This window comes from Nelusetta ayraudi, unplaced genomic scaffold, assembly GCF_046127955.1.
Source record: "Nelusetta ayraudi isolate G7.1 ecotype Tasmania unplaced genomic scaffold, CSIRO-AGI_Nayr_v1 ptg000151l, whole genome shotgun sequence".
In the NCBI taxonomy this organism is placed as follows: domain Eukaryota; kingdom Metazoa; phylum Chordata; class Actinopteri; order Tetraodontiformes; family Monacanthidae; genus Nelusetta; species Nelusetta ayraudi.
In genome coordinates, this window is record NW_027466201.1 from 1,181,182 (window position 1) to 1,201,353 (window position 20,172).

At 43.6% G+C, this 20,172-nt stretch overlaps 1 protein-coding gene and 1 long non-coding RNA gene across 2 annotated transcripts; one reads left to right on the plus strand and one right to left on the minus strand.

Annotated features, from left to right (window-relative positions):
- Positions 1–1,522: 1,522 nt before the first annotated feature.
- On the minus strand, positions 1,523–5,653 carry ostm1 (osteoclastogenesis associated transmembrane protein 1). Its single transcript, XM_076013488.1, has 6 exons — positions 5,170–5,653; positions 4,451–4,565; positions 3,770–3,867; positions 3,582–3,692; positions 2,920–3,085; positions 1,523–2,306 (listed from the first exon to the last, which is right to left on the minus strand). The coding sequence occupies exons 1-6, from the start codon at positions 5,650–5,652 to the stop codon at positions 2,251–2,253; spliced, it is 1,029 nt and encodes a 342-aa protein (XP_075869603.1). The 5' UTR covers position 5,653; the 3' UTR covers positions 1,523–2,250.
- Positions 5,654–14,352: 8,699 nt separating this feature from the next.
- On the plus strand, positions 14,353–15,204 carry LOC142879998 (uncharacterized). Its single transcript, XR_012925367.1, has 3 exons — positions 14,353–14,464; positions 14,553–14,630; positions 14,768–15,204. It is a non-coding gene; the product is annotated as an uncharacterized LOC142879998 (long non-coding RNA).
- Positions 15,205–20,172: the final 4,968 nt, after the last annotated feature.

Below are 20,172 nucleotides of genomic sequence, written 5' to 3' on the forward strand. Positions count from 1 at the left end.
AGGGGGCCAATCCTGTGTGCACAAGCAGATTTAACAGCAATACAGCGCGCACTTGTCAGAGACTGTGGCTGCGGTCACTGCGCGGCTGCTGCTGCTGGATATTCAGGTCGGGACGAGAGACACAAATTAGATTTGGGTGGAGGATGGAAAAGCTACTGCACGCTCACGGTAGAAATGGATTTCTCTCCCCAAAAGCACACTTCTCAAAAAGTTTTATGAAAAGTAGGCTTCTTAATGCAGTTGGGAAGTAGCCAAACGCATCGCCCAGCTGCACTGATGGGATTTAAAAGGCTTGCACATTCATGTGAGTCACGCTTTTCACTGTCACAGCCTGCTGTAGATTTTGAGAACATGGTAAACGCAGAGAGTGGGGACCCTTACATTTGAAAGCATCGGATGTGAGCTAATAGATTTTACTTCTCAATGAAGTTTGGAGTGCTGACAAACTATGCCTTGCCACCGCTACTACTACTCTTAACAACAACAACAACAACAATAACAATAATAATAATAATAATAATAATAATAATAATAATAATAAATGTTAAAATAAAAATCCTGATTCACCTTGGATAGTTTGTGTCGTATCACTGCCTATTTTGCTAATTAAATTGACATTTTACCTGAAAAGTAATTTATTACGAAAGAGGATTGGGGCCACAAGAAGAGAGAAAAATATTACAGGAAGGAGATCTTTATTTAAGTTTTCATTTCGAGTTTTAAATTGAAATTTAGTGAATGAAGTAAATATTTTGTGAAAGTTTCCGTGAAAAAAAAAGTGTACGTAAAAAAAAAAGACGGAATTTCGTGAATAAAGTCAACATGTTGACTTACTTCACGTTGCCATTAATTGCGAAATTTTGATTTTAAATCACGAAATTTCGTCTTTTTACGTCAACTTTGCTCTCGAAATTTCAACTGTAATCTCAAAATGTCAACTTCATTCTCGAATTGGAAACTTGGAATAAAAAAAAAATCTCTTACTTTTTTTCTCTTCTTGTGGCCCTAATCCTCTTCCGTAGTTTATAGACGTCAACTGAATAACAAGGTTTTCTATGTAAATGGTAATAAAGTAGAGCGAAACCCACTCACTCAAGGGCAGCATCTCGCGTTGAACTAAACAACGTGACAAAACTAAACAGGCTCTGGCGAAATAACCGCACACGCAGGCGCAGGTCATTTCTGACTTACACATTATTTATTATGTATTCAGGATTTCTGCTTTCCATTTCTTTACAGCCAAAATAACTTAAATCCAGCTCGCCGCTTTCGGTGTGTGCGAGGAGATTGCACTTCCGCGTGCAGCCAGAAACTCTGAACAAATTCAGTTAACATCACTGTACGCTGACAAAAAAAAAAAAACGGAAAGAAAAAAAGAAAGAAAAAAACACATTAAAAGCTTTATGAAACCACAAGAGGACACGGTGACTGGAAAACAGGTAAGATCACAGTGTATCGCTCTGGAGTGCTTTTACATTAAATGTGTTACGTCTTTATTTACACCCCAACCCCACCCCACTCCACCCCCCCGCAGCGGATACATGTCACCACTAATGGACATCAAGTGGTTCCTTTTTTGCAGCTTTTTGGGACATACATTAGACACAGAGAACCCATTTCTCAAGCCATAAATAGAACTTGCGCACTCTCACACTGACAAACACACGCGCAGGACGCCGCATTCAAGGTGCTCAGATTTTCTAGTGGTGGAGAACAGCCTGGAGACCTTTAGTGCAGAGCAAAAAAAAAACAACAACAACAACAAAAAAAAAACCAACATGAACTAAAATAATCGTGCTTTATTTAGTTAGAACTCTTTGACTGCAATACAGGTACCGTGTAATGAGAATCTGGAGAAAATAATGACCATTAAAGAAGGCAGTTAGATCGCTTTTCAGACAGTCTTTGTACAATTTTTTTTTTTTTATATATTTTTGCAGCCGTTCTCCTCGAATGTGTTTCTTTTTTGTTAGTTTGTGGGTTTTTTTGGGGGCAGGAAAGATTTTAAGGAAATAAAAGCAATTGCTTTACGTCCCCAGAGCGCTTCACTGTTCTCGAGCTTTCAGTTCTTCGGAAATCTGATTTTAAAAAAAAAAAAAGAAAAGAAAAGAAAAAAAAAAAGACAACACGCTCCTCGCCAAGTCTGCCAACCCTCGGGCACACAACAGCGGCGCGTCAAGTCTTCCTCTGGTTCTGGCTTTCGGTAGATACCTGTCCTTCGTGTCCAGGCTCCGCCCCGGAGCTTCGTCCTCAGCTCATTTTGTCCTGGATGTTCATCAGGCTGGTGTACGACTTGGCTCGTTTGGCTGAAACGACACGGCAGAGAGAGCTTTCTGAGAAGCCTTAATCATTTTTTTTTTTTTTTTTTTTTTTTGGAGACGTTTTTACCCGGCGGGATAAACGAGGGATTGTTGAAAATGGCCCAAGAAAACACCGAAAAGATTTTCGTTGATTGATTGATTGATTGATTGATCGATCGATTGATTTCGTACGTTGAGTTTCAATTCAGCGTTTGCTACTGGGAGGCTTTTAAAAATGAAACGTTTGGCGTAAATGCAAAGACTATGAGATTGTCGAGCAATCGAGCCGAAGTCGACGCGGCGGCTCAAATTCGCCGCAGAGGCGCCCGGCGGCGCGAGCGGCCCCTCTTCTTCAAGTCATGCGAACCCATCGGCCGACACGCACAAAAACATCCTGCGTGTGTGATCAACGTTCCAGAGATTTGCTGGGGGGGTGGGGGGAAGAAGCTTAACGACACTTTAATAACCTCCACCGTGCACCGGCTCCTCTTCATCCCTCAATGCCACAGTCCTGCCCCTCCTCATCCTCGTCCCCGTCCACAAAGAGTCCAAGCCCCATCAAAAACTCCCCCCCACCCCACCCCCGCGTGACAATGGGCGAATTAAGCTGGTTACTCACGGTGTATGAGCTTTCGTTTCTTTTGTTCCGAGTGAAGGAAGCTGCTCAAGTAGAAGATGACGGGCAGAAAGAGCATGAAGCTGGACACGGCGATGACAGGCACCGTCTCCTCGCGGGGGACGGAGCACATGAAACTCTTACTCCAGAGTCGGCGGGTCACATTCATCTGCGGACAAAAGTGGCAAACATCAGACAAGCTTAAGCTGGCGTGATTTTACATACGCAGAGCCGAGGAGGTCAGGACTGATTTTTATTTTTTTTTCAGGTTTCAGGTCCAATTCTAGGTCACATGACAGAAATATTGTTAAAAAAAAAAAAAAGAAAAGACAAGAAAAGAAAACCACTGCAGAAAATTGTGATAATTAGTTTATTTAGTTTTGAAGGAAATATTTTTTGGGGGCGGAGAGAGAAACTGCTGCAAAGACAGCAATATTTCTGTGGATGCTCTATTGATTGTTGTATAGATGATTGAATTGTTATAGGGAGTTCCACTGGCATAGGGACAACCAGATGTTCTCAGAAATTCTGCTGCGTGGTTAAATCACTCGCCGTGTTTAGAGTCAAACACAGAAAATTTCCCATTCTGGTCGAGACACGACATTCAAATTTCTCATTCTTTGCTCAAAGTGGTGCACATTCCCCTCTCTGGAAATTCAACTTACCGAATCCTCTATGTCGATACACATGGTCTGGTTCTTCTCCTTCTGGCCGTAGATCTCATTCAGCTGTCTGTACTTGTCCTTACAGTTCCTGCACAGCTCCGTGCGATTCCCCTGAGAGAGGATAAAGGGACGAAAAGGAGTCACGGGCGACCTCTCGACGCAGAGCGCGGTCGTCGTAAAAAGCCAACCTGTTGATACTTCTCGAAGCAGGTGAGGGTTTGGTTCAGCACGGCCATGAAGTACAGGGTGTCAGAGGAGAGGTTGCGGTAGTCTTCTGTGATGCAACCTGCAGAAACAAAAGCACTCACATGATTTTGAATAAACTAGGACAATGCACATGTCAGCAAAAGCATGTAAATATGCCGGAGTTAGCATAAATGCTCTTTTTCATCCGTTGTCCTAAACTTTAGGTGAGGACAAACAGAGTGCAACAACTGCTGATTAACTTGAATTCACACAGTGAATTTAGGGCCTGTTCTTCCAATATTAACTTCCTCTTCACTAAGATGAAGGCTGGAAAACAATATTATTAGCCCTCTGTTTACAGTCTTCTGCAAAAACAACCAGTTTTGGCCTTCTGCTAAAACCGATGCTCTGTTCAGCCTCCCATATTCGGAACGGCAATCACAACTTAGGGTCAGAGGGCAGCAAAAAAACACCTGGAATGGGAAGCCGGCCCTTTGTGACGTCACAAAAGGCTGATAAATGACTGCCATTGCCGACAGCCTAGCATATAAATATCTTCCCTCCTATCAAGAGTGTACTCGGACCTCTCCTCTGTCTCGGTTAATCGTTTGAGTCCAAAGCTCAAGTGAAGGGCAAACAAAACTCCAACGTGACGACGACGGAGGAACCCCAGAGGTACTCACTCTGACAGTTCGAGTCGGCCCACAGGCGCTTGAGGCTGCTGAACAGCTCGAAAACCAGCATCAGCCGGTCGCTGCGCAGAATGCTGTCCCTGCAGCTCTCATTACTCGGACCTAGCTGTAGACAAACAGTGAGTCGTTATGCTAGTTAGTTTGATACTTTAGTAATCCTTCTTCACAGGGAATGAGATTGTTACAGCGGGAGTGCGTTATCATTAATTCGTTCAACACAAAACAGATCCATCCACAAAACTAAAACAGCTTCAATAATAAAATATATACACATACGTGCACATATATATACATACATAGAAATTAATCCAAATACCAATCATCTAAAAGTATACAAATGTAAGGCCAAACTAAACTAAAGTGAAACCAAAGTGCTTAAGTGCTGAATATAAGTGCTGGAGTCTTGCACAAAAGAAAGAGAGAGCAACAGTTATTGCACATTAAAGAGTTTGATGGCGGTTGGAAGGAGAGACTTTTTATCGTGCACAAAATTACTTTCTAGCCGTGCAACTGCTGCTTAATTCGCGATGAAAAAGGAAGTGATGCGCACTCGTGTTTACTCATATCAGTCCGCGCATCACAAGACCCGTGATCATATGACAGCGGAGCGGGGCCTGTACTACAAACAAAAATAAATAAAAATAAATAAAATCCAGGGATCTCTCGTTTACAGCGAAACAACGAGAGTGATGTGGTTGTCTTGTACGCACCTGGTTCGACGAGATGTTTTGGTAGGTCTCGTTGAGGCTGGCATAGGCGGAGAAACAGCTCTGGCACACCTTGACGGGTCGGGCTGCGGACACCAGGCAGTTCGCATAGGCGATGTAGCGCTGTCCGAATATGACGAGCAGCTGTCTGCAGTAGTCGCTCATCTCCACGTCCTCGGGGAAGGACGAGAGCAGACTGAGCGACACGCCGGGCCAACTTTGAAACACGGCCGCTCTGTCAACAGCTGCGGCGGCGGAGAGTCCCGGAGACGACGTCTCGTCTCCTTTGTCGAGCAGCGAACCGGAGAGGTTCGACCCGTCGCTGGGCACGACGGCGCCGCCGTTCAATAGTAGCGCTATCAAAAGAGGCAAAAACCAGCTGTTTTTAGGCGCAGCCATGGTCGAAAAGTGACCTGGACTCAGCTGCGACTTCTCCTTCCCTCGAAACAACACATGATTTCCTGGTTCTCTCTGGAAGCGGATCATGTGACACGCGGTGGTCTCGCGACATCACGTCTGCTCGCGTCAGTCCCAGAAACCGAGTAACTTCCTTTGTCGTATTTTACATGATCGAAATTTATTTAACTACTTGAAAGTACTAAATATATTCAGTTTTTAAGCCAAATTATTGCTTAAAACTGCTATTATTGCTATTATTTTCAAAAACCTACTCGATATTTCACAATATCAAAATCAATCTTTAATGTTGTTGTTGTTGTTGTTTTTTTTTTTAATCAATATGATTTAGGGGAGAAAGGGGCTGCATGTCACACTTTTTTAATCTTGTGTGAATTGCTCATCATCTAAACATATTTCATATGTTTGCCATCAACATTAATGTGTGCATATAATTTAAAAACACTTGAGAATATATGGACGATAATATGTTTGCTATGCTTTTCTGAACCAATTTTCACATCGAAAAATATGACCAGAAGTTGCCTAACCTAACTTGCGCTAAAAGACAAACAGCTAGCAAGTAACTTGAGCCACCATAAGTGATTAGTGCATTGTGTGCTCCAAACATCTGACAACAAAATGGGCAACAACATCAATATCAAATGCTGAAGTGGTGTGACGACCAACCCTGAGAGCAGCGTCATAGTCAACCCCAACCGACCTCTCGACAAACAATTTAAGCTATCTACCACATGGCTCTAGCTAGCTAAATACTGACTCGAATCAAAGCTTTTACTTTCAACTTTTTAGTAAGTGTTTGATTTTTAAATTATCAATAACCAACAAGCTTTTTGCACAAAAATAATTACCACATTAAAAAATACTCTGACCCATACAATATCACGTTACAGCGCCCTCTAGTGTGGCTGTAATAGGCGATGCTACAACCATCCCGTGTGACTAGTGTAGGAATTTTGCTTTTATCATCTGTATGATGTATCTGCCTACCTATTTGTGCAGCAGAGGCTCCCGGTGCACGCTTGTGTGCACACGCGTGCATGTGTCGGAAACGCAGCCTCTCCCCCTCTTGGCTGGGCTCTCGCCACCATACAATTTGACGAGCGGCGCTCTCGGCTCGCGGCAAATAATTACGGAGTCAAGGTAAACGATCTGGGCTCCAATCCTGATTGTGATAATTGTCCAAAAACCTACTCGAATCAAGCAACCCCAGTCAATGGTTGTTAATGTGAAATTAGTGGCTCTTGATAACTTGCGAGCCGCATCAATTCCGCAGTCATCAGAGCTCTAATGAAAATAGTGGGGGTAGAGAAGGCGCGCGGCATTAGCGGCCTATTCTACCCTATCCTATTCTATAAACCTATCCCACCTCCAGCAGTAAAGATGGATTCTTGGCCTCTGGTGCTTGTCTCGGTGCACATGGCGCAGTAACAGCTCATTAACTCCTCTTCTCCTGACCAGAGTTCACCTAATTGTTCAGATGTTCCCCATTCCTTTAGGATTCTCTGGGGGGGCTTCTCCGAAAGAGGACGTGATTATACTGTGCATGATCATGCTTTTTGTTGTCGGATTTCTTTCTCCGAGAAAGAAAACCTCCAGAAAGATATGCCAACTTGAATCCATATTGATACAGATAAATAAATAATTTCACGAATCCAGAAAAACACTATATTCTCGACATCCTCTGGACTATGGCAGTGGAGGCATTATTCACCAAGTTTTGGAGCTCTCTATCTTAATCAGTAGAGCGCAAAGTAAAATCGGCATATCATTACTACTTAGGATGACCGTTATTGTCAGATGGCAGAAAACGTCTTCATTAGCATGTGGTAGAAAAATCAAGGGGACAAAAAAAAAAAAAAAAAAATCTCTAATTAGATCTTGTAAATTCGATGAGGGCCATGATGAGAGCACTTTAGGATCCAAGTCGTGATTTAGTGCATGCGGCGATGGCATGGAAGGCTATTAATAAAGTGGGAGATGGAAAGGCCACAAGACAACTAAACTACTTTGGCGCTCATAAAACAATTCAAAACAACCGATAGAGAAACTTACTGTGCACTTTAAATAAATATGGAATAGACCTATAGTTTTTCTTTTATATTTTTCTAAATGGTGAAAAAAATATATTTAATTCAGTGGGTTGCAGCTAGTTACAAAAATCCACTACAGGGACAAAACATTTTTCTATAATTACTTGACACAAATGTTACTTATAATTAAGTTAAATTTAAACACTAAATACTTATATGACATCACACCTACAGGATATACTGCAAAAGTTGCATTTATTAAAAAAAAAGAATTGAGGGAGAGAACAAGTAACAAAAACAAAAACGGGCTAAATGGAGGCTAAATCGACTAACCTTATCTTGGAGTGTTGAAATGGTCTTTAAGCCCCATAAATGATGTTTTCATTAGCTCCAAAGGGCTTCTTGCACATTCACACAGTTTTGTAGATCTGATATGAACCCCTTTCAAATCCCTGAGAAAGCCTCAAACTGGACGATCACAAAAGGGGTTAACTCAAACAGTCCAGTCTTAAACTTGGCTCTTGGTGCGGGGAGAGAAAATAGCTGTAAAGTTATGCAGAAGTTATTCTTCATCCTTCGGGCCGTCCCTAATCCGCCCAAACCCTCATTCTTTCATCGGAGAACTGTGCCTCCTTTCTTGTTCCCCCCTCTCTATACAACATAAAGTCAGACTGCATTTAATGGTTATGTCGGGATGGGAGAGGGGCTTTCTTCTTCCCCCTTTTCTGTGGAATATTGCCCTTTTCGTCGTGTGAGTCTCCCAGCCCGCGGGGACCCCCATATTCATTCCTCCGCGTCTGACTCGAATCACAAACTAACCCTGATTTTCACCACGGTGCTGGGAAATGCGGGCAGTGATAATAGAGATTTCGCTTTCATTTTATACGCTTGACTTGGTTATTGTTGCTTTTCTCCACTACCGTGATTCTCCCCTTTTCCAGGGATTAGCCCTGACTTCGACCGCTATACTGGCCACCGAAGTGCCCCTGAGCCCTGGGATGACAATTGACGCAGATCAAGGCGGTCCCATTCTGGACCCGTGAAAAGGGGCGACCAGGGTCAGGTTAAAATAGGGGTGTCTTAATGGAAGAAACAGACTCTTCTCTCAGTCTGCCTGCACCAAGATTCATCATTTTTTTTCGCAGTGGGATTTTGAGGGATTACATTTACCATGAACCAGTAACAAACGCAAGCTTATCATGCACTTCTGCTGATCATTCCTTCGACTTGCATACCTAATGACGGCGATGGCGAGTGATAGGGTGAGGTAGGAGGAAGGCGAAACTGTGGATAATGGTGATGGCGAGTATGACAAGGGCCTGTATAGGGGGGGGATTATAATCAAGATCACGGCTAGGATGCGATTGGCAATGATTGGAACAGCGGCTGTGATGATGGTAATGGCGAGGGTGATGTTATAGTGCAGGCAAGTACAGGCAAGCACGGTAACTGAAAGACATGCTGATGGTCCAAGATGGTCCATGATGGTGATCACGGCAATGACCTTTTGTATGCGTGATGTACAGTATGTAGAGTGGGAAGTTTATTTAATTGCTCCTTACTCTATTTTTATCCATGTTAAGTTGAACTTTGCCCTTTTTTACATCTTTACACACGCATACTTCAAATTTGAAGCACTGGCAGTTACAAAGAGCGAGCTCAAACTGAAATAAACCAACTTTTTATTTACTTTTGTTTCAGATCTTGTGCTGATTTTTGAACATGAACTAATATATCAATGTCCCCAGTGTATTCAGTCATTAACCGCATCAAAATGGGCAAAGACTCAAACTCAAACTCACTCAAAAAGTATTACAGTTGTCTTTGACTGTTCTGATGTCTGTGTATCTACTTTAATTATTAAGATGTCTCATATTTATGCTATGAGAAATAGCATTTGATTGCTCTGTTTAAAGCAGAATAATCCACCTGTCTTTGTAGTATGTTCATTTTACTTTTTTTTTTTTCTTGTTTGACTGCTGACTAGATAAAAAAAAAAACACAAATCTTTGTGCTGAGCCTTTCTGAGGTTCTTCAAGTTTCGCGTCATCATGGGATGATCGGCTCCGACCAGAAGTCAGCGTTCATGCTCTGGCAGTTGAGAAAGAGCCTGACCGTGCAGATCCGCTCATCACCGGCCCGTCGCACGAGACAGAGTCTCCTGTGTTAGCAGTGTCTCCGCCAATCAGGCCTCTCCGCGTCGCCGCAAGGAGTTAATCGTTGTTGACGGTGTGTTGTGCACTCTCCCGTGGGCCGGCCGATTCGGGGTCTCTCCTGGAAAGCCCGGTCTGTGCTCACGGTGAGGGCCGGTTGGGGGCGGGAGGCGGAGGGGGAGGGAGGGGGATAATTACCAAACACGCAGCCGACTGCAGCGGCACAAAAGCCGCTTTGACTTCCTCACTGCTGGTCGCCTCCGAGGGACGGTCCCGCTCGGCGCTCACCCGGCTCACCCGGACCACTTCTCATCACTCCTGAGGGGCAGAGACGTCTTGTTCCATAACAAGACATGAAACTGACTTCTTTCAGCTCCAGTGAACTGGACATAAACCCCGACTGACAACCTCCAGTGCCCAAACAGAACAGGGAGAGGACGGGTGGGCCAGGACAGAGGACAAGAGTGGGATTGGGGTGGAAGGGGTGAGAGTGGGGAGGGGGCGGAAGAGCACACTCTAAATAAGTTGTTATTCACTTCCATCTCTGGCGGTGCAATAGATTTACACAACTGTTGGTGAAAAGTTTTGTGCAGCGGGGGCCACAAATTGCGTCCCGCCGCTTCTTTTTATCCACGGCCTTACAGCCGTCAATTTGTAGCGCGCCGGAGTTGCGCCGTCTGAGAGTTCAGTGCATCCCGGCAGTGAGAGCGCGACGTGCTGTAAATGTAATGGGCTGAGACTGATTGTTCCTGACAAGCAACAAAACACGTCGTCCCTCCCCTCAAATTAGTCCCCTAGGAGGGGGTGGGGTGAGGGGTTCACGTCCCAGGAGACGCATGGAGCGGGATGGCATGCCAGCATATAGCGCAGACACGCACCCAGTAAAAATACTTGACAACTACTTGTAGTAGTAATAGTAGTTTAGAGGCCAAATGTGTAACGTTTAAAATGTTGATTTCAAATTGAATAATTTTTTTTTTTTTTTTTTTTAAAACAGAAAAAACAAAACGTGTTTAGGTTAATAAAATCACTCAAATTTATAACTGTGTTTTAACTCATTGATAATAAACACATATCGTTAACCTAATAGCACTAGGTCATATTTGAACGTTTTCAGAAAACATTCACAACATTTTTTAGCAAGCGCATTGTTTTTTTTTTTTTTTCTCACAGATATCATAATTTGGCCAAAAAAATTGACTGAGGCGATTATGCTATTAGGCTAACGATATCTTGAAGCAGCTGTGGTGCAGCACCATTTTTCTACAGTGGCCCCAGACATTGTTCTGCTCAGGGTCCCGTGATTTTATCCTCACATCGCAGCTGGTATCAGAGAGAACCAGCTAATATGCTTTGTTAGCATTGAAGCTATACGTCTTACACACATAATAATAATACTAACAATAATTCAATTTGTCCTTGTATGTGTGATACGTACACTACCAGTCAAAGGTTTGGACACATCCTCTGAATTTAATGTCTTTTCTTTCATTCTCTTGACTATTGACATTGCAGTTTCTCACTGAAGGCATCAAAACTACGTATGAACACACCTGGAATTATGTAGGAAACATCAAAAGTGTATATTAACTTAATTGAATAAATTTACTTAATTTAATGATTTAAATTCTTCAAAATAGCCACCTTTCATAAAAAGCATGTTTAGAGTTATTCAACATGTTTTTCTTTGCTGCATAATTACATATATCTTATCCAGTGTAGAAAAAAATAGCATGAGAAGCTGAGTCCAAGCTGTTGACTGGTAGTGTACATTCCTTCTTTGCTTTCAGAAGGCTGTCCACTTTTTGGATGTGGTTTACAGCCATTAATTGAAATATGTTGCAGAATAATCTACCCCGTTAATCCTGAATATAAAAACTTCCTAAAACATCTGATTATAAAGCATATGCATATGGAATACTCTTGAGTCCACCAGAGTGGGCGAGGTGGCATGATGACTGGCTGCTGTATTTATTCAGTTTGCCAGGGATGAATGGGCCGGTTAGGCTGGGAATAATAATTTCTTTAAAAAAAAAAAAGGCAGTTAGCTAGTGGGATAGCAAAAGCGGTTAGCCCTGTAGCGGGGCGCTGATTTGTGAACGAGGCAGTGGGAGGAGTGCTGGAGGGCTGCGCGCTCAGGAAAGCCTCTCCTGGGCCAGAAGAAAAGGATTTGGCCCAGATGCAGGCAGCGATGTTAACTTTGAGTGGCCCCTGTGGCTCAAGCACGGCTCTCCCTCCTTCTTACTTCCCAAGACCCCAGGTTGCCTTTGCATGACATCATCCCCAAACTATGCCCCCCCATACCCATGTGAATCTGAGCTGTCACAATCGCCGACTCCCCTTCCACCACCGCCTGCCGCCTCCCCCCAACCCTATTAAACTGTACTGCGCCACAAACCCATATGCCTCACCCGCCGTCTCCGCCGCCGCCGCTGCCGCCCTCCCTCGACTACCACCAATCTCCTCCCTTCATCTCCTTTTTTAACCCCTAGAAAGGCATTGTTTGAGTCAGGGCCTGATCAAAAAACTGTTGCCCGCCAACCGCAGGGCTTTCTGTAAATTCAATAAGGCCACCTTAAAGATTTTCCTAATTAATGGATGACATCTTTGGCTGGAGGAGAGGCTCGGCATTCTGCTCCAGCTCGCTCTTTGTTCGCCTCCTAATTAACTTTCCTAGGTCACTCAGGTCCCCGCAACCTGAGAGTGAAGAGCCCCCATTGAGGAGGGAGTTGTAAACTTACTTTTTTTGCCTCGGCACTTAAAAGAGGAAAGCAACTATAGGGAACAGAAAATATCCTATTTAAGTCTTTTGTGAGTGAACTGCTTGCACATGTTCCAATAAAGGAAGTCTTCTAAATAAGCTGCCATGTTGCTCTCCCGCTCCCCCACTCTCTCTCCCTTATCCCACCTCTTTCACTCCCAACTCCACAGAAAGGTTATGAATGATAGCTCTAGGTTTGAGGGGGGTAAAGGGCCAAAGGACAGCATCTGGGCATTGTGGAATTGTGAGCATCTGAAACTTTGAGGGAATTTAAGGATGGGAAAAGCGCCGAGCGGCCGGGTGGTTGGGCTGGATGATTGGGAAAATGTGGTGAATATGGGAAAGAAAAGGGGGAGAAAAAAAAAAAGCAAGTGCCTCTGTGCCCTCGTCATTGTTTGGGTGTTTCTAAAGGACCCCCGAGTCTCCAAACTACTTTTATCATTCCTCATCTTAACCTTTAACATTGGCAAAATAATAAATAGTAATCAGTCGCATGTGAAAGACCTTTGCAGAACGACACACCCGATGATTTCAATTTAACGAGCGAAAATTGGATTAAAGTTAAAAAAAAAAAAAAAAAACACACACTTTTGATGTTTTATTATCAGCATATTTATTTTAAAGCTTTCGAAATGTAGTGTCGCTACAGTGGATTCGCAGAGCATATGATAGAACATGCAGTTGGATTTGATTAAAAACCAGGAAGAAATATCACATGCAGTTTTGGCCACTTGAGGCATGTGAGCTATACAGACGATCTTGTGAGTTATATGTTGTGAGGGGAGAGATAATAAGCAGAATATCATGAAATTATGAATGTCAAATTTAAAAAAAAACAAATGAAATGACTTTTAGTTTATCAAATAGACATACATATATATATATTGTTTGTTACCTTTATTTAATCTCGTTAATACACTGAGGCAAGCCTCATATTACAGTGCAGACGAGAGTACAAAGCAAAACAAAAATTAACATACAGATCAACTCAATAAAATACAGTAAAAATACAGTAACAGAGATGATCAGAGAATACACGTACAATTGGAAGACAGGAAAGTAGTGGTTAATGATTTGAAGTGAATGAATGGGATGCGTGAAGTTAATTTGAGAGTTAGCTGAAGTAGATTCCAAATGTACAGAGCATAAGCAGAAAAGGCAGACATTCCAAGCTCAGTCCGGATTATAGGATTAAATATATGTATAATCTATTCCGCAAATAAGAACAAAATACTAGCAATGCAGCTGTAGTATGTGTAATACACAATACACCAATTATTTAACCCAGTTACCACAAATGAAACATGCTTGTCAGCACTCCCACTATGTAAGTCTACTTACAACTGAATTTGAGCAGTCGCAGTTGCCGCCCTAAATCAAAACTGACAACGGACCTGACAGAATTATTCCAGCTGGTAATTGCGTGCTTATCTGTGTGGAAACGTGTCGGAACTCGCCCTGATTCCCCCAATGAATCAGTTGTCTCCCCTTGCGTCTATTAGGACCTGCGAGGTGAGTCTGGGGCTCCTGGGGTCCCGGAGGGTTAATGACGGGAGGAAACTGCGACCCCCAGTCTGTGACCGTTGAACCTGACCTGTGAGAGCCGCGGGGGAGAACATCGGGACGAGCGAGACTGACGACAGATCAACGCCACAGCGACTCCAGGTGCAGCCAGTCTGCAGCTAATCCGTCTGGCGGCGGTTTCCCCCGTTTGCACTTGGAAGACAGTTATCTTGCGTCAAACATGCTCTCTTTTAAGCTTTGATATTTTATTTCCATGGTGATCGTGAGGCAGTCACCTTAGAAAAGTGAAAGCATCCCTGTTGAAATTAAAGGGAATATTTCAAACTTTCGATTTTTCAGCTTTGATCTGCATTGCAGGTGGACTCAGTGGAGTAAAGGTGGTAAAGGCCTGGACTGGCACCCTGATTTTTGTAGGGACTGCATTAAAAATGTCTATTATTTATCATTGCTATTGTTATTATTTCCTTTTATCAGACTGACACTGGGTTTCGATTCCAGTGGCACAACACGGAGCCTTACAGTGGACCAAACTTGGCACAGAGCTCTCTCGGGTGGCCCTCCGTTGGACTCAACAGGGTGACATGCCCGCTAAGAATTCCCTTCAGACTGATGAAGTGCCCACTTGGGTGCCGCTTCCAGCAGCAAACATACGCAAAGTTCCCCCTCAGCCGCCCGTCTAGTGGAATTAAACATGTTAAATGTATTTTTTTTAGGTGTCGATCCAGTGGACAAAACATGGGCGAGAACTGCCTCTCAGCGACCCCTTCCAGTGGACAAAATGTTCTAAAGTGCCCTCTTGGATAGTGTTCCAGTGGACAAAACGGGACTATGTGCCTTGAAGGTCCTCATTCAGTCGGCAAAAGGGGGTTTGGTGCCATCTTGGCTGCCATTCTGCCAAATGCATCTTTAATTAAAAACAAATGTACAGCACTGAAATGTGTACAACAAATAATAAAAGTGTGCTTTATTTGGGGGGGAATATAAGATTCCAGACAACTTTATATGTAGAGCATCCACTCCATTAGGGAACAGACATAGGGACGAAAGGCTCCCTGATCTAATTCAGTCAGTAGAACCTCCCAGCTGGTCCCCTCCAGGTCACCAACATCTTCGATCACATAACCAAAAGAGAAATTCTTGTCCGACATTCCAAACGAATCATCTCTGTTGTGAATGTACAGTTCATTGCCACTTACGCCATCACCGTCACATAATAAGTCCTAAATAATGAATATTTCACCTTGTCAAAGGTGCAAACACTCCACCACCATTGATATAGAATCTTTCCTCTTTTTTTAAAAAAAAAAAAACAACAACTAAATGATCAAGCATTGTGTCTCACTCCACAAAGGACTTTATTTTTTAAACAAATTTCTGCGTAATTTATCATTTCAAACCATCTAATCGCTTACATTACTGGATGACATGACACGAGTTGAAAGATGTTAAGGTTGCACACCAAACTGATTCATTCTCAGTCGTGTCTGTAACACTAATATTAAGTAAATGGGAACCCAGACAAAAAGGCCACATCAAATACAAACTAATGTAATTTGAGAGACACATCAAAATCTGGTCGCCTCAGCATCAGCTCAGAACGTCGTCTACGGTGTTGGCGAGTCATCTATTACTAAGTAATCCACTACTGTAATTAAACTACTTTTTTTTTAATGTCACGGGATTACTGTGGCACAACGGGTGATTATATCATAATTACTTTATCAAGTAACGATTCCATTACTTTTCTGAACTATTTTTACGATTGCGTTTGTAGCTGGAAATACAAACATTATTTTGAGTTAATCTCGTCTAAATCAAAGAATATTGTGGTTGGTTGTACGTTATGTGCAGGAAACAAGACATTCTCAACTGTTACTTTATCTTTTTTTTTTTTTAAATCAAACTAATTAGTAATTGATTACTTATTAAACAAAGAAGTTAAAGAAGTAATTAGATTACTTTTTAAAGTAGTAGTCATAAATCATTAGTTGGATTACTTTCATGGCGTAATCCCAACAACACCGGTCGTCTGTCGGTTAATTCCATTCCCAGTGCTTTCAGAGTGTTGCTCCTCTTTACGAACTCAAAGCTTTTCAAAAGCTCTACAAACTCAGCCACCGAGTCACATAGTCAAAGTGCGGCACGCCACAGGCGAGGAGCGAAATCTCCAACCGACTGTAGATACATTGATTGGATGGCGGGCTCCTCGCCTCTCACATGTTTGTCTTTGCAGTGTGAACCGACTAAGCCCCTCTACTCAGCTGTCATAATTTGTTAACGAGTCCTTTCAGGGAGGGGGAAAAGAAAGGGAGAAGACAGAAAAAAAGAAAAGAAGGCTCTTCATGAGTGACTGAAAGCAGAGGTCCGTCCAGAGAGGGAACCCAGGGGCGACATCAGGCCGATTTCAAACCGGCCCGTGATGGCATCTCTGTATATTTTAATATTAATGACCCCGGCTGCAAAGCCGCCTCTAAGCCTCCAACAGGTGCCCCAGCCTCCACTTGAGTCTGAAAAACCAGGGATCATTCAGCGTCCCGCGATCCGCAACCACCAACCGGCGCTCGATGCAAAGAGGCGCAAAGAGTAAATTGGGGGGGGGTCGTCGGAGCGGAGAGTCCGCCGTCGCAAGTGGCGAATACGTTTTTTGAGTCACTTTCCCTGGACGAAACACGGGGTCCATATTCTCCGCCGGCGCCCCCCCCCCCGAACCCCCACCACCACCACCACCTCCACCCAACCCTCCCTTGAGAAAGAGATTGACTTTTGTTTGGAGTTTGTGAGAAGTGGGAATCAGAAGCGGGACAATGGGACTCCCCACGGTGAGAGGCTGAGAGGAGCCATCTCAAATCAGTCAGCCAGAGGACTGACTAATCCGTCCATTGTCCCTCCCCAGCCACCGGCCGCACATCAACACATTCGCCCCCCATTGTCCCCCACCCTCATGCAGCGGGATTTGCTCTCCCCAACAGCCAGTTTTGTCCACGGCAGTTCGAGCGGAAGTTTCTCACTGACAATTTGCCCCAAATAGATTTGTCAGAGCGTCCTACTGCACCGCACCGACTTGTGTGTTTCAGGGTTTAGGTTCTGGGCCCTGGTGTTTTTTTTTTTTTTATTCCCCGTTTTTTTTTTTTTTTTTTTTTTTTTTTTTCCTTTCCAGAGAGATTCTTCAGTTCTGAGGCCACGCCGTGTGTGCGTTTGTGCGTGTGTGCGCGCACCCGTGCGTATGCGGAGTTTGCACTACGTTGCGTGTGCACGTACGGACACGGGGGGGAGACGGTGGCATGAGATGAGGTCAAGAGTGCGGAACGTTGCTCGGGATGTTGAGGCGTTCACTGGGTAGGATGACAGAAATCGGGCTGGTTCTGACTGGACTGGGACTAGACTTTTCGTTCCGGACGTTCTGTTAACCTTTAACTAGGTCTTTATGACGTTCAAAACGACAAAACGGCTTTTGATCAGTCAGACAGCAGTCGCCGTTCGCTGATTCTGAGTCACGATGCCGCACAAAAGATGAGCCTGGAACCAAAACTCTAATTGGTAGAAAGTTGTTGTTGTGTGTGAGTCAGACTTTAGATACTCACAAAGGCGATAAAAACATTAGTCATATCTGGAATTTCTTTTTCTTCTATTCTTTTTTTTTTTTTTTTACCTTCCTCTCACCTCACACAGATAGCTTGTGCAAGAATTCAGTAAATCACTGAAAATCACAAAGTTATGGCATCAAGTCAACAGTCCTTCATATTTGGTCTTTAAAAAAATATTTTCAGAATCAAACACGAAGCAAGTGAAACGTCTGGTGACTGAGACTGATTGTAAGTTGCAGTGTGTCATTCAAGCCATTCAACTTTCATCAGTGGCCTCGAAGCTGCATGGAAACACGTGTTTATTTAGCAGCCGTAGTTTCCGAACTTTAGGTGAGACAATAAATAAAGGTAATTTATTGTAAAAGTGATTAAATGAAATCGTAAAACATCGGTCCGAGTCTGATGAAGCACATTTTGAAAACTCCTGTGACATGAGTCACCGCAATTTACTGTTCAGATACAGTTACCTTTAGTTCAACGCGAACTTGGTGAAACAGAGTGCACAAAACACAGGCGTCACAGGGGACATCCTTGATTGACTACTTAGTCAACATGACTGAGTTGCCATCCCAGAAATGATGACAGCAGAAAATGCTAAATGCTAAATGCTAAGACACAAAAAGGTTTCATTGCAATATAAAGTAATTGTAATTATTACAGCTCCATCCAATCCGCTCCCTGGATTCCTGGAGGCACGTGGACAGGTGTCGTCTGTTCGGCTACCCCTGCAGTAGAACTGTCCTTGGTGCTGAACACCAGCTGCTTAAATTTCACTTTTTTTTTTCTAATCACTCCACATTTCAGACCGGCACTTATGGGACGCACGTTATTTCCGTTTTTACATTTCACCTGGCACATGCATGCGCTTAACGAGCGCATGCATGTGCCTTCAGACGAGCCCGTGCCCGTGCCCGAGCGCGTGCCCGTGCCCGCGTGCGGCAGCAGCAGCAGCACATGCATTTGCACACCCACCCGGCCGAGGAACAGCGAGTGTGATCTCCTCGACGGTCCCATTTAAAAGAAAGCGCGGCTGCGTGGCTCTTTGGTTCGCCCTGAATCCGCCTCATTATTTGCTCTCCCGAGCTTTGTGACTTCTCCCTTAAAGCCAATTGGTTCACGCTTGGTCGCGTCGGGGCCTTGCACAGTGATAGCAGCGCGTAAAAAAAACAAAAAAAAACAGATGGAATGGCCTTAGCTGCGGCCTCCGCGATGATGTGCCAAGATTGAATGGCACGGCAAGCGTTTGTTCTATCTAATGATGAAGGTTCTGCAGGTTTATCAACGAGGTTTTAAACATGCAGGCAGGTGGCTGGAAACCCACGAACTGACCAGTGCGCAATTTATCTGTCGACTCCGGCTGGACCTTTCAGTCTAAAGTCCATCATACCGCATGTCAAGTATCCGTATAGTGACGCTGAGCTTCTTTACGCACAAAAAAAGAAGAAGAAGAAGAGATACACAATCCACTGGCGTCTTTGTTGCCGTCGTTTCATTGACTGTTGAAGAAGAAGGGAGTCACTCATACAAAAAAAAGTGAAAGAAGGCAACCCGGGCAACCATGATGTTGGTTATATTTGTGGAAAGGCTATCAGTGAATAACGAGGATTAGGGCCAGTTAAGGAGATTATGTCACACATTCACCATTCACAAGCCGTCGCCGCCGCCGCAGCGGCAGCCACCCACACGAGCGCGCGCGTGCACGCCTGCGTGCCCCGACGCAAGCGCGCGCATTGAAAAATTATTAAAAGCTAGTTACACTTGAGTTTTTGACGAGAGACACTATTACAGCGGTTCGTGACTTTAGATTTAAACAGATCGTTGTCGTTATTAATTAATTGATTAATTAGTTAGCGACGCTTTTTAAATGTGCCTGATGCTAAAGTACTGAAGCTTAAATTCCGACCAATTAAGCACGGCACACACAAAAAAACACAATGTGTGAAGTTTCTGTCAAGGACCCAGAGGCTTTCTATATGTCGCTGCAGGGAAAAATCAAAAGGAATATTATGGTGATTTCTCCTCCCGCGGGCTTGTTAGTCTCCATCCTCTACTGTTCAGCCTTAAAAAAAAAAAAAAAAAAAAAAAAGAAGAAGAAAAAAAAGGGCAGGTTGAAAGACAACAATGGCTGATTGCAATTAACTACGCCTCTCCGCCTCGCCCCTGTCCGCTTAAATCGACACTTTTTGTGAGTCCATATGGCCTCCAGTGTACCGTGGGAATGAACACAATTAAAAACAGAATATGGATTTCTGTGGCTCTCCGACCAAAGCGCAGCAAGCTGTCAAGGTCAGGGTGTCAGTGAGTAACCTCCGGACGGACAGACAGACAGACAGACCGCAACCCCGTGCCAAGGGCTTACCTAGTTATATAGGTTATGTTTGGACACTTTTTGGTATAATTTGGATTTTTAATGAGCAGTTTTTTTTTAATTGCCCGATTAACATATGCCACATAAAAATAATGCGATATAAATTCATTAAAATAACGAATTCCATAGTTGTGTCATAAACGGATAAAACAATTTGAATATGTCT

What these genes read in the sequence shown, in the direction of transcription:
- ostm1 (XM_076013488.1), bottom strand. Translation starts at nt 5,652, where the DNA reads ATGATCCGCTTCCAGAGAGAACCAGGAAATCATGTGTTGTTTCGAGGG. An exon ending in AAAACATCTCGTCGAACCAG is followed by an intron (nt 4,566 to 5,169) that starts GTGCGTACAAGA and finishes GTTTGTCTACAG; the next exon opens with CTAGGTCCGAGTAATGAGAG. An exon ending in GGCCGACTCGAACTGTCAGA is followed by an intron (nt 3,868 to 4,450) that starts GTGAGTACCTCT and finishes TTGTTTCTGCAG; the next exon opens with GTTGCATCACAGAAGACTAC.